The 14,385-nt window shown below is 46.1% G+C and overlaps 1 protein-coding gene across 5 annotated transcripts in view; it reads right to left on the minus strand.

Moving 5' to 3' along the window:
- The window catches only part of ERG (ETS transcription factor ERG), a 278,178-nt gene that overhangs the window by 180,191 nt on the left and 83,602 nt on the right, over positions 1–14,385 (minus strand). For all 5 annotated transcript variants that reach the window (XM_059921559.1, XM_059921553.1, XM_059921558.1 and 2 more), the window contains exon 3: positions 4,308–4,395. In XM_059921559.1, coding sequence (XP_059777542.1) covers positions 4,308–4,346 — 39 coding nt within the window. In that variant the 5' untranslated portion in view covers positions 4,347–4,395. The remainder of the gene's footprint in view (positions 1–4,307; positions 4,396–14,385) is intronic.

The following is a 14,385-nucleotide window of genomic DNA, read 5'->3' on the forward strand; positions in this document are numbered from 1 at the left end:
ATCTCCTCTGATGTGGTCATGATATGTTTTAGATACATACGTATCCATGAAAAGTACATGATGTCTTTTGGGAAGTGTACATGTTTTCCTATGTGTAAATAGTATTGTGCCACAGAGCACATCCTCTTTTAGATTTTTTTCATTCAAGTCAATATTTTTTAAGACATACCCATGTCGCCCTGTGTATATCAGACACGACAATATTCTGTCTTCAAGATGGATATGTTATCCTCATTTTACAGACCACAGGAGCTCTCAGCAGGGTGTTGGTGCATTACCCATAATAATAGCTCACTGAATCCTCACATTAACCCCCAAAGTAGGTGCTTCCACTTCAAACAAGAGGAAACCAACGCACAGAGAGATTAAGGAACTTGTACAGCATCACCGAGTTAGTAAACGACAGGGCAGGATTTGAACTGAGTCCTAGGACACTAGGACCCTCTCTCTTATCCATGATATGAACCTAGCTAAGAACATGCAGCTCGGAGAGTTTTGAGAACCAGCATCTCTGGGTCACACAGCCATTGATCCATGGAGTAGAACTAAACTTCAGACTCTTCCCCTCTCAGTCCCATCCTCCTTTGGCCAGTTCCAAAATGTCTAGTATTCCAAGTGGAATACTATACCCAAGTGGGTAGCTGATGAATGGCAAAGGGAACAATTACAAACTGTACAATCAGATGTTTCTTTAAAGCTGGAAACTTGACTACTCTCCACTCTGCTCATCCTCTTCGTCTCTAATGTTAGTAAATGAAAATATTAAAATAGAGCTCTTATGAGGAAATGCAATGATGTAAATCGAGAATTCCGATGAGAATTCTCATCGGAATGAGAATTCATGACCAAAATCTTTGTCAAATCCTAGTAAAATGGATTTTCTAGTCTTTTTTCCCTGCTTGGGATGGAACAGAGAAGAACAAACCTGACTCCCTATTAGATCCATTCTTTCAGCTCTAACCCTTGCGCTCTGTTGCCTGTGCTTAGTCATGCTGGCTCTGCACCTTTTGTAAAAGAATGTTGCCTAGAGCCTGAAATATACAGGACAGCCCATTCTCAAGGCTCTGACTTTTAAAGGTGTAACACTTTTCCAATCATATAGAGATAACAAGTTGCAGAGCAGAAAATAACAATTGTCTTGTTGGAGGTTTATAGGACAACTGTGACCAGACCCACGGTGGATAGCTGTAAGAACAAAGGATTCCGGCACCAAGAAGTCTGCAACAATCAGCCACGCCCCCTCCCCTTTTAGTATAAAAGCAGCCTGAATTCTAACTCGGATAAGATGCTTCTTAGGGACACTAGTCCACCCTCTTTTTCAGTCTGCTGGCCTTCTGAATAGTTACTATTCCTTCCCCTCAACAACCTGTCTCTTGATTTACTGGCCTGTCATGTGGCAAGCAGTTCGAACTTGGACTCAGTAACAGGGATAAGAGTCTGGGTCTGTCTTTGGCAGTGAAAGGTGCTACTCCTTAGCAGAGCAGAGGCATGGTCACATGGCCTAACTAGCTCAGAGCGTACTGGTGTGACACTCACCATAATTTCTATGATAAAACAGTGCTTGGAAGGACCGGCAAAGAAAGACAAATCAAAACGTGCTTAATAACTTAATAGTTTCATCAATAAAGAATAAGCTGAAATACGTTTAAAGTTCTGTTCATTTTCTTTGTAAATCAATTGCCACAATTGTTACATTATTTAAATCAAGAATATCTAATATTTCACAATTATTTACCATCCTTCCTTTTTAAAAACTATTTCCAGCTCCTTAAATATATGAAAGGGTAAAAGTAATTTGCTCTGGCAGAAAAGAACTATAGGAAATTTTGCGGAATACATTTCCTAAATAAAAAGGAACATTTCTTTCCTACAGATCAGCCTATGGAGGAATACGAAGGCCACATAAAGTCTTTATGGCTGTCTCCTTGCACACCTGCCAGGTGAAGTCAATTCTGTGGAGAATTCAAGTCCTTTTCAGATGAGAAAAACATTTCTGTAGCAGTGAGCCAAAGACAAAATCTTCCACTATCTACATTAACATAGCAAGTGGAACCTGTCACGTGTCATTTATAAGAACTTCCTCTCCCAGAAATAAGAGCTGCATTCCTCAGCCCACAACCAGAAACTTCTCAGCATAGAAAATTTTACTGAATAAATTCCCCAAATCGAGTATTTTAAGGGAACAGTGGAAGGCAAACTATTTTCCTGACTGTTGTCAAGGACACCAATTTCATATACAAAAAAAAAGGAAGTCCAGGAATAATTATTCAAATTCCAATAGGTGGAATTTGATAGCTTTACCAAGGAAACAAATGTCTTTAATGCAATTCTCTCTGCCTCAAAGCCAACATCAGCTATTAGTATATGCAACTCTAAATTACCAAATCATCTTCAAAAGACACAGAAGCAATTTTAGTTGAAATTTGTTTTTAAGAGACTCTCAGGGTTCCATTTCTTAAAATTATCTGTCACTTATATTTACGTTAACCAATGTGAGGATAATAAGATAAATCAGAGCTAAAAACATAGCTCATTCCTGAGATCAAATACAGAACATTTCTACTAAACACTTTTTCAGAGATCATGTTTCTCAGATGTGTCTGTTTGCACTTGATGAATTAACTTTTAAAAATCTGCAATAATTTCTTGCTGACTTCATCTTTTCCTTCTGGTTGGTTACGAATAAAATGCCAGTCAAAGTGGATTTCAGTTGTTGTCGCTCATACTCTGAACTACAGAAGATATTTCTTATATCAGCTTCTTTCCCTGAGAGCTTTTCTTTGCATCCTGCAGCTTCATGGTCAACAGAGACTAAAAGAAAAAAGTCCCCTCCCCCCATCTGTGTGTAGCACAAACACATTCCAGATATTTCTGAAGAAACCTTATCACATCCACAAGAGTTTTCCCACTTGCATTTCTGTAGACATAATGGCCATGCCCCAATCAACTATCACACAGAAATCAAATGATAGTGTCAACCCAGAGGATCTGCCCCTGTCTGTCCCTGGATGAAACTCAGAATGCGCCACACCCCTGGGATTCCCCGTATCTCTGACACTTGCAGTAACACCCACAAAGCTCAGAAAATGCATTTAAACTCTTATTACTTCTAATTCCACTTTCAAAGAAATTAAACATGTATGAATGTGAGTTGTACATGGTACATATAACACTTTCGCAAATATACTGCTTTTAAAATGCACGTGAGTCTGTAAATGTGTGTGTGCACGTGTCATTTTGGAGGGCGTTTTATATTTTAGTCCAAAAAAAAAAAAAAGATAAATTTTTCAATACCATAAACTTTCCTCTCCTTTATAAGCCACTTTTCCATTTTCAATACATGTTTTAGGTAAAGAGTAAAAATTAGTAAAACCGATGAGGCCATTTGGGGAAATGAATTTATATGGGGGAAGCCAAGAACTGGCAAGGTAGTGAGTGAGTTGGGCCCATGTAGACAGCTGAACCAATCAGCACAGGTGTAGACAGCCTATCTGGATCATGTAGCTCAAGCCCCAACTTTTTCTGTAACTTTTATTTGGGTCAAGTATATGAAAACCATCACTTCATTTCTCCCGGTGGCTATAACCATGTGTACGCGGAGTACTGAAAGGAATGGGCCGGCTTCCTCTCAGGGACTTGCCTGGGCTGGAGTCTCCCTTCCCTGTGGTTCTCTCACCTCCAGAGCTCCAGGAAGAGCTGTCAGTGAGCAGGCGGGGCAGGTGCGGGGTGACAAGCTGCTGAAGTGTCAGCACGCCCAGATAAAACGACACGGCTGAGCACTGGAAACCCTCTCGTCTCTCCCTAGGTAACCCCAGGAAGTGTAAAGGAGATGAACTTACAGAAGTTAGAGAATTTGGATGTGGTTTTCAATGTTAACTCAGGGGTCAGCAATCTTCTTCTGCAAAGAACCAGATAGGAAATATCGTCGGCTTTGCCACCCTATGTTCTTTGCTGGAAGGACTCAATTCTGCCGTGACAGTGTGAAAGCAGCCCTAGACAGCATGGAAATGAGTGTGTGGCTGCAGCCCAGGAAAACTCTCCTTCTGGACAATGAAGTCTAAATTTCCTATAATTTACATGCACTATGAAATACTATTCTTCTTTTGATTTTTTTTTCAACCACTGAAAAACGTGAAAAGCGTTTTCTTAGCTCATGGGCTGAATAAAGACAGGTGGAGGTGGTGGACCGGGTCTGGCCCATGGCTGTGGTTGGCTGACGCTTACATTCGCTGACAGGTGGGCAGGCATCCGCAAAAGTCCAGCCAAGGAGGAAGCCAGGGCAGCTTCCTGGCCGAGATGGAACCTACCTTGATATGAGCTGCCGGGTCTGGGACAGTCTGAATCATGTCCTTCAGGAGGCCAGCACGGTTACCATCTGTTCAGAACCTGAGGCAGCTAGAAGACACAAAGGGGCAACACAAATAGGAATAAACAACCAGGTTTCTTTGTTTGGTTTTCCATTAGGACTGAACACAACACACCAATGGTAAAATAATCCCAGCTCTGCACTAAACATTTGCTTTTAGATATGCAGAGTAAATGAAGTGACGAGAAAACCCAGCTCTCTCCCGTTGGGAATATCACTTACTTTTAGTCCCCAAAACCCTAATACGACAAGTCCCCCCAAACCGAAGTCAAATTCAGTTCACGCACATCATTTTACACGGGCAGCATCTATGAGTGATCATTTAAAGGAAGAAATGAGACCCCCAAAATGATATTTTCTCTTATATTGAGAGAACTGGACTTTTGAACTTTCTACTGAAACTAATGCCATCTACACATCTGTAAGCCTCATAATTAAGCACTTAATAAAAAGCACAGATACTGGTCATCGAGTGCTGAAGTGGCAGCCCTGGGGCTAAGGGCTCCACACACATTTCTCATTTAACCCTGACCACCACTCTGAAAGCTCACATTCCCATCGTCTAGTCGGGGATGTGGACACCCAGGGAGGTTGCTAATTTGTCCATGATCACCGGATTAATAAGCAACGGAGCCAGGATTCAAGCCAGACTGGCCTGACTCCAAAGCCCATAAGAAACTTTGGTTTGACATAATTAACAGGTTTCACCCTGTATTTTGAAGATACTTTAATTCATTTGAAAATTTAATTTAAACTTAAATGAATGAAATATTAAGGTGCCCATACTCTAGGGAGAAATAACTTCATCCAAAATTTTCCTTTCTTCAGATTCTGCACCAGTGCGTTCTGGTTCTTGTCTGCCTGCCCCTCCCCATCCCAGATTCTCCACCCCCGCCCCATAGCCCCCCCAGGGCTGACCCCTACAGACTACCTCGGCTGGGCTCCTTCGCCTTCTGGCCCCCGTCAAGTTTGATCAACATGACACCATCTGGAGATCACGAGGCGGGAGGAGAGAAGAGTAGGGACATTTTGCCCCCAACCCTTCCCACCATCCACTGGAGGCTCCCTCCATTCTTGGCCACGGTCTGGCCATAGCTAGATCCTATGGGGACCCCTCCCATCCTCGGGACCCTCCCCCAGGGCTCCAGGCTCCAGGAACCATTCCCCAACCCATCTTTGGTTCTCTGTAGATCTTAGCCATCAGTTGTTTTCTGGCACTGAAAATACCTCTTCTCATTTACATTTTAAGGGGCCATGACTTTTTATTAACTATTATTTTTGTGTGTTTTCTTCTTGGTAAATCTGGCCTATGACTCTTAGCAGTAGGAAACGACAAAACAAAAATTCACATCTTCATTACAGGACTACAGACACAAAAGCTGACTTCCAAGTTTGCTATTGAACACATTACTCCAGGGATCTGCCAGGGCACTCGCCGGAGTCCCAAGTACATCTGTATTCTGGGCTTTCCGACCCTCTCCAGGTGCAAACACATCCACCTCCAACATAGACGGGCTTCTCATGGGAAGTCTTCGCCTCCAGGTCTGTGTGTGGGGTGGGTCTGTCCCCCAGATGGCTCCACGGAGTCCTCCCAAGATCAGGGGAAGCTTGGCCGTCCAAGATGACAAACTTGGAACCTCAGACATTATTTTTTCCTATAGCCAAAATTATTTTTTTAATTATTTTTTTTTAATTTTTTTAAATTTATTTATTTATTTATCTTTGGCTGTGTTGGGTCTTTGTTTCTGTGCGAGGGCTTTCTCTAGTTGCGGCAAGCGGGGGCCACTCTTCATCGCGGTGCGCGGGCCTCTCACTGTCACGGCCTCTCTTGTTGCGGAGCACAGGCTCCAGACGCGCGGGCTCAGTAGCTGTTAGCCAAATTTCTTGATCTTGGAAAGTAGGCAATATCCCCCCCTAAGTCTAAAGCAAGTCCTTTAGGGGGATAAGAGTTGCTAAAAATGCACAAGGAATGAAGCACTGTCTTGAAATTGAATTGGGCAGCTCTTGAAGGTAACCCACGCTCCTGGTGCACAAGGGAGAGGACAGAGGATGGCAGGCAACCTGGACAAAGGTCTCTCGGAGCTGGCTCCTCTGGGAGCGGGGTGGGTGGGTAGTTCCTTCCACTCCTCCAAGACGGCCTCCTCAGGGCAGCAGAAGTCACCCCAGGAAAAGACCACTCTGCTCCTAGGGTCATTCAGCCCAGAGAGGTCCATCCTGGAGGTTTCCTGACAAAAGCAAGTCCCCCCACTGCAGGACCCCACATTCAGGAACAACCGCTTTTTCTGTAGGTTTTAGCGTCTCTCTAGGGTAACCCAACCCACACAGTCGCTCCCCCTTGCACCCACATGCTGCTGCTCGAACCACAAGCTTGTCCCCCGCCCCCTCCAAGCCCAGCTGAGTTAATGACTGCCTCTGATCCGGGGAACGCCGCGGAAGGGACGCTCTGGGGTCCTGAGCTCAGACCTTCACAGAACCAGAAGCTTTCCCTTCCTGCCTCTGGGAACCCAGTCCCTGTGCCCCAGGGCAGCACGCGGCAGAGGCCTGCAGTGGGTGTCCAGCTGACACCTGCTCCATGCGCCAGGCCCACGAGGGAGTCATCCTGGACATTCCAGAACGGTGGTTTCTCAGATGACTGCAGCCCCTGCCGACACCAAGAAAGGAGAACTACTGTCCAGCTGAGTCCAGTCAACCCACAGGATTATGAGAAATAGCAAGTGGGCTCTTGTTCGAAGCTACTCATTTTGGGGCTAGTTGATTACACACATAGATAATCGAAATACCCTTCATGTGTTGTAGATACACAGGGAAGGTAGACTAAATAGCTTACACTTTCCTGTCACACTAGGGTAGATTAAATGATGGTTCCAATTCTCTACTCCTCCCTGGGTCCATGCCTTTTGCCATGTGACTGTGGTTCCTCTCACTAAGTAGGGTTCGCTTCCCCAAGCCTTGCTTTTGGGCTGCCCATGGGACTTGCTTCATCCAACAGAACACAGCAGGACAGCCCAAATCTCAAGAGGCATCAAGTGTTTGCACTTGTAACCTTCCAGCTCCATGGGAACACACCCAGGCTGGTGTGCTGGGGATGAGAGGCATGTGGACAAAGCCCAGTCATCCAATCTCTCCACCCAAGACCACTCTAGATCATCCATCTGAAAGACTACCAATCCCCAGGCTTGTGAGGGAAACTACAGAACCAAAACTGCCCAGCCACGGCCAACATGGCCGACCCACAGGCTCAGGAGCTGAACAAATGCTACTTGTTTTAAACCGCTGAGACTGGAGGTATATTGTTACACAGCATTTTTGTGACAGTCAATTACTAATATACACAATACGCTCTTAATAACCAGGTTACCAAGATGCCCCTTAAAACTTTCCTAGCTAGACAGATAAAAGGAGACTCCGACAGAAATTTCAAAGGAAATTCATCCCAACCCACAAACAAACCATTTCCATCCAAGAGACACGATCTCAAACCCTTATCCCACCCTCAAAATGAGTTTGGAAACTGAAGAGTAACCGAGAAACTCCAACCAGAAGACTCTGGGATTCTCAGAGCCCTTCTCAGCAACAGCTGAATTCTCACTTAACATGATGGGACCCTGTCAGCCTGCTGGAGATTCCAAATATAATGAAACGGAATCAACATTCTGGATATCCAAGACCACAGAAACATCACAGAAGTTACAAAGGCCACTCAATCTGTAACCAAGCAAGACATAAACCTAATAACAACTGTTTACGTCTCATGTCTTGTATGGGGAAGTTTTGGGCACTTTCAACGCATAAAGATGAAACCGTGGGGAAGGGGATATATAGATTCCAGATGCAGCACTGTCGCACCGCTCCAGGGATAGAGAAGGGGAAACAATTCACACAGATACCCAGAGGTCAGTCCTGAGAGCGGACGGCCAGTGGCAATGCCAGATGAGGGACGTGGGTAATACCTAGGGGAGGGAAAGATCTGAGTGATACAGAGAATCAAGGAGATGCCATCAAGGAGACTTAAAGAACAAGAGGCATGTACGTTGGCAGGAAGGCAGGGAAGCAGGGAACAAAAATTCCTCCCAGCTCCTCCACCTTAGGGAGCCAGAGTCTATGACCCTAACCCACCACCACCATCAGGATCATCATCAACTCAAGGGATCTACTCACCAGTCAGTGTGAATGGTGCTGCCATCCTCCAAACCAGATCAGCCAAGAAGCAAAGTCCCTAAAGCCCAGAAGGATGAAAGTTCTACCACCTTCCCCATGCCTCTTCCCGCCACAAATACCCTTGACTGTTTCTGCAGTCATTTGGTGTCTGTTCTTTTTGCCATTTGAGGGGTTTTTATGGATTTTTTTAAGAGCACTTCTAATTTACTTTTGTGTTTCTAATGAGCATTTCTGAAATATTTAGTCATTGATGAATGACGTGATGCTTTTATATCACTGTGGGAGCCTTCTATTTTCTATTTTACTTGCCCTTGAAGCCTTGCAAAACCTGAATCCATGTTATCTAAAAACCCTTTCTTTACTACCTATTTCTTGCAATAAATTCCTTTGGTAATGTATATGTTTATGACTTTGGATTTCACAATCCAATATTATTTTATTACTGGGTATCTTGAAAAATGAAACGCTCCCTTCTTCGTTCTTGTTTTGCAAATGCCAGTGGCTTACTATACAGAAACACATATTTGATTTGGATTGCTTTAGCTATAATTGCATCAAGTGTGGACTGGCACACAGGGCCAAAGGGAAAATAAGCATTTTGTAATTAGGGAGGCAATACTGTAAAAATGGTTAAGAGAAGACCTGAATATCTGCAGGGCTGGGGCAAGAACAGAAATGGGCGCTCCCTACCCCTCTTCTCTTCCCAAGCCAGTTCTGGCCTGTTTGCAAGGTCCCCACACAGTCATCGGGACACTCCAGCCCACTCAGCCATGCTGGCCATCCTTCAGGCCTAGAGAAGCACACACAGGACCTGCCCAAGGAGACGGACTGCAGGAAAGAGGCCTGTGTAGGCCCGGAAGATGCTCAGGCCAGTCTGGGCAGGAGCTCTGGGTTCCCAGGCCCCTCAAGGGCAGTGTGGAGTGGGAGATGGGCAAGAGAAGGCCCTAGAAGGCATGGGGGCAAGGGCTCTCTCTTAGTGCATCCAAGCAGAGGTGCAGAGTCAGATGGAAGATGGAAGCCAGATTCGGTTTTCCTCCTCAGAAACCTAGAAAAGGTCACTCTACTCTCTATGGTCTTTCGTTACCCATCTGTAAAATGGGGATCATATTACCGTGGTAGAATAAAAAACACACTTGGCCTTTGTTGCCAGTTCCTGGCACAGAGCTCTTAAATTTCCTGAGTGCTAAGGGTGACAGGACCATGTTTTGCTCCAATGAAGTGACTCTTGGCAAACCCCTAGAAAGCTTCAGGATGGTCTCAGAACCACCAAGCCTGGATGAGAGGCCTGGAACTTTCAGCCCCACGCCCTTCCTTTGGAGAGAGAGGAAGAGCTGGAGATTGAATTCATAATTGATCTTGCCTATGTGATGAAATGTTCATAAAAACCCCTAAACGACAGGATTCGGAGAGTTTCCAAGTTGGTGAGCACATCTATGTGCTAAGAGGGTGGTCCCCCCCGACGCCTTGGAGACAGACGCTCCTGTGCTCGGGACCCTTCTGGACCTCGACCACAAACCTCCATCCATCTGTTCATTTGTATCCTTATTATAATAACCTGTAACAGTAAGTACAGCATTGTCCTGAGTTCTGTGACTCCTTCTAGCAAATTACTGAATCCTGGAGGGGGGGGATTGTGGGAACCCGCAACTCTGAAGCCAAGGTGGACAGAAGGGTGGGTAACCTGAGGACCTGATGCTTTCTGCTGGCCTCTGAAGTGGGCGGCAGTCTTGTGGAACCGAGCCTTTAGCCTGTGGTGCCTGGGGCTAACTCCAGGCAGTCTCAGAATTGAATCAAACTGTAGGATACTCAGTTGGTACTGGAGAGTTGGAAGACTGGTGGATGGTATTGGAAAAGACACCACCTATTTGATGTCAGGAGGGAAAATACCCTCAATTACCACCTCCAAATTGATGTTCAGAGGTTCACACAGGTGTGACGCAAGATTTGGCCAGCCTCTACTGCAACTGGTTAGTCCCTGAGTAGAACCACTGTTTGGCTAATCTTCCCTGCCTACTCCATAAGGCCTTTGTGAGGATTAGACTGAATCATGCCTCCAAAACCTCTCAGAGTGCTATGTACAGAGTAAGCACTTAATAAGTGATAATCATTTTGGGGAAGAAAGCAAACGTTCTGATATTGTATAAAATCTTGCACCTTTGAGAAAAACAATTCTCAAGAAATAAATTGCCAGTTTTTCATAAGGGCCCTTTGTCTTTAATGTTAAAACTGAATTTTTAATTTTAAGCTAACTAGTGATTAAGTGAAGACATTTTAGACAAAATGGCTCTGAGCAGACTCATCATAATGAATCCATTCACCAAATGAGCCGATCACGAGACACACTCGTTCTAGATGAGTGGGTATTAGGCATGTCAGTCCCTTAGCAGCAAAACCTACCCTAAGAACTGCACAGGGCTGACTCAGGGCTGACTCTGCTCTGGGCAGTGGTCTCCTAAAGGGAGTGGGAGGAGGGGGAGGCCAGTGAGACGCCCACCTGGGGCCCACGATTTAAGGAGGTGCCCCACGCCCGCCCTCAGGCTCCTGCAGGTGCCCAGCCAGCACCTGAGAGGAAGCACCTCCTTAAACTTTGTGCCTCACTTGGCTTACCCTGGCCCCAGCCCTGGTGCCTGCACTCCCCAAGGTAAGCAAGAGAGACCAGTGGGACGTGGAAGAATGACAAACCAAATGTACCTCTATATTTGTCTAAAAATAAGAAACTGAACTCCTTCAGTAGGAGATGGCTTATCTTTCCAAATGAATACAAATAACTACTGCAGTGCGTTGAACTGTTTCCAGCATGCAACCCTTCATGGGTTGGAGCCCAAACACCCAGTAGCTCAGAATGTGACCTTATTAGGAGACAGAGTCTTTCTAGAGGTAATGAAGTTAAAATGGGGTTATTAGGGTGGGCCCTAACCCAATATGACTGGTGTCCTTATTTTTTTTTAAATAAGGGAATTTTGAAACAGAGACCTGTGTAAAGGGAAGACAACGTGAAAACACAGGGAGAATACAACCATCTACAAGCCAAGGAGAGGGGCCTGGGAAGACAGTCCCTCACAGCCCTCTGAAGGAACCAACTCTGCCCTCACCTTGATCTCAGACTTGCAGCCTCCAGAGCTGGGAGAGAAGAAATTTCTGTTGCCTAAACTCCCCCAGTCTGTGGTACTTTGTTACAGCAGCCCTGCAAACTAACACATCTTTATTTTCAATATTTTAACTGATGAAGAATACAGGCCCTGATGGGGGGCATGGCCTCAAGAACCACATCCAATTTAATTGCACTGTTTCTTACTGGACACGAACTCTGCTCAAGGCCCGTCCCAGGCACCATGGACTGTTGTGGCATCTACTCATCACTCCTGGCTTAATGTCAGCAGAGGAGAGACTCTTTTAAGTTCTATGGCCTAAGTGAGTGTTATACAGGGCCCACCATAATCTCTTCCAAGCCCTGGAATGCTTTTTGGAGGGAAGCCTGACAGTCCTGAAGAGCTAAGGGGCATGTTTTGTAGATAAAGTGCTGAAATCCTCCACCTTTATTATTTATTTATTTTTTTGCATAGCTAATGAATGCGTAGACTCAATCCCTGCGTGTGCCTCTCGAAATGAGGTTCCAATTGAATTCAGGCAAAATAACTATAAAATAACTATGAAGAAAACCTAGTAATAGGACAGAAAAATATAGTTATCATAAAAGCACAGGGCTGTGGACATTGTTCTTGGTCCTATGGCTCTTCTGGAAGGAGCAGGAGAAAGCGGAAGGCAGTGTAAAAAGGCAGAGTTTTGATGACTGCAGTACCTAGAAAGCAATGATTTTAAAAACTCTACAGCAGAGATCTTCAAGATGGCGGAGGAGTGAGACGCGGAGATCACCTTCCTCCCCACAAATACATCAGAAATACATCTACACGTGGAACAACCCTACAGAACACCTACTGAACGCTGGCAGAAGACCTCAGACATCCCAAAAGGCAAGAAACCCCCCACGTACCTGGGTAGGGCAAAGGAAAACAGAAATAACAGAGACAAAAGGATAGGGACAGGACCTACACCAGTGGGAGGGAGCTGTGAAGGAGGAAAGGTTTCCACACACTAGGAAGCCCCTTCGCGGGCAGAGACTGCGGGTGGCAGAGGGGGGAAGCTTCGGAGCCACGGAGGAGAGCGCAGTCACAGGGGTGCGGAGGGCAAAGCGGAGAGATTCCCGCACAGAAGCTCGGCGCCGAGCAGCACTCACCAGCCCAAGAGGCTTGTCTGCCACCCGCCGGGGCAGGCGGGGCTGGGAGCTGGGGCTCGGGCTTCGGTCGGATCGCAGGGCGAGGACTGGGGTTGGTGGCATGAACACAGCCTGAAGGGGCTAGTGCGCCACGGCTAGCCAGGAGGGAATCCGGGAAAAAGTCTGCAGCTGCCGAAGAGGCAAGAGACTTTTTCTTGCCTCTTTGTTTCACGGCACGCGAGGAGAGGGGATTCAGAGCGCCACCTAAACGAGCTCCAGAGATGGGCGCGAGCCGCGGCTATCAGCGCGGACCCCAGAGATGGGCATGAGACGCTAAGGCTGCTGCTGCCGCCACCAAGAAGCCTGTGTGCAAGCGCAGGTCACATCCACACTGCCCCTCCCGGGAGCCTGTGCAGCCCGCCACAGCCAGGCTCCCGTGATCCGGGGACAACTTCCCCAGGAGAACGCACGGTGCGCCTCAGGCTGGTGCAACGTCACGCCGGCCTCTGCCACCGCAGGCTCGCCCCGCATCCGTACCCCTCCCTCCCCCCGGCCTGAGTGAGCCAGAGCCCCCGAATCAGTTGATCCTTTAACCCCGTCCTGTCTGAGCGAAGAACAGATGCCCTCAGGCGACCTACATGCAGAGGCGGGGCCACATCCAAAGCTGAACCCCAGGAGCTGTGGGAACAAAGAAGAGAAAGGGAAATCTCTCCCAGCAGTCTCAGAAGCAGCGGATTAAAGCTCCACAAACAACTTGATGTGCCTGCATCTGTGGAATACATGAATAGACAACGAATCAACGTATATTGATATATGTATATTTTTTTCCTTTTTCTCTTTTTGTGAGTGTGTATGTGTATGCTTCTTTGTATGATTTTGTCTGTATAGCTTTGCTTCTGTCATTTGTCCCAGGGTTCTGTCTGTCCGTTTTTTGGGTTTTTTTTTTTAGTATAGTTTTTAGCGCTTGTTATCACTCGTGGATTTGTTTTTTGGTTTGGTTGCTCTCTTCTTTCTTTCTTTCTTTTTATTACTTTTTAATTTTTTTATTTTTAATAATTATTTTTTATTTTTTATTTTAATAACTTTTTTTCATTTCTTTCTCTCTCTCTCTCTCTCTCTCCCTCTTTCTTTCTTTCTTTTTCCCTTTTCTTCTGACCCGTGTGGCTGATGGGGTCTTGGTGCTCCGGCTTAGTGTCAGGCCTGAGCCTCTGAGGTGGGAGAGCCAAGTTCAGGACACTGGTCCACCTGAGACCTCCTGGCTCCACGTAATATCAAATGGTGAAAGCTCTCCCAGAGATCTCCATCTCAAAGCTAAGACCCAGCTCCACTCGACAACCAGCAAGCTACAGTGCTGGACACCCTACGCCAAACAAATAGCAAGACAGGAACACAACCCCACCCATTAGCAGAGAGGCTGCCTAAAATCATAATAAGGTCACAGACACCCTAAAACACACCACCAGACATGGTCCTGCCCACCAGAAAGACAATATCCAGCCTCATCCACCAGAACACAGGCACTAGTCCCCTCCACCAGGAGCCCTACACAACACACTGAACCAACCACAGCCACTGGGGGCAGACACCAAAAACAATGGGAACTACGAACCTGCAGCCTGAGAAAAGGAGACCCCAAACACAGTAAGTT

The sequence above is a fragment of the Balaenoptera ricei genome, chromosome 4 (genome assembly GCF_028023285.1).
Source record: "Balaenoptera ricei isolate mBalRic1 chromosome 4, mBalRic1.hap2, whole genome shotgun sequence".
In the NCBI taxonomy this organism is placed as follows: domain Eukaryota; kingdom Metazoa; phylum Chordata; class Mammalia; order Artiodactyla; family Balaenopteridae; genus Balaenoptera; species Balaenoptera ricei.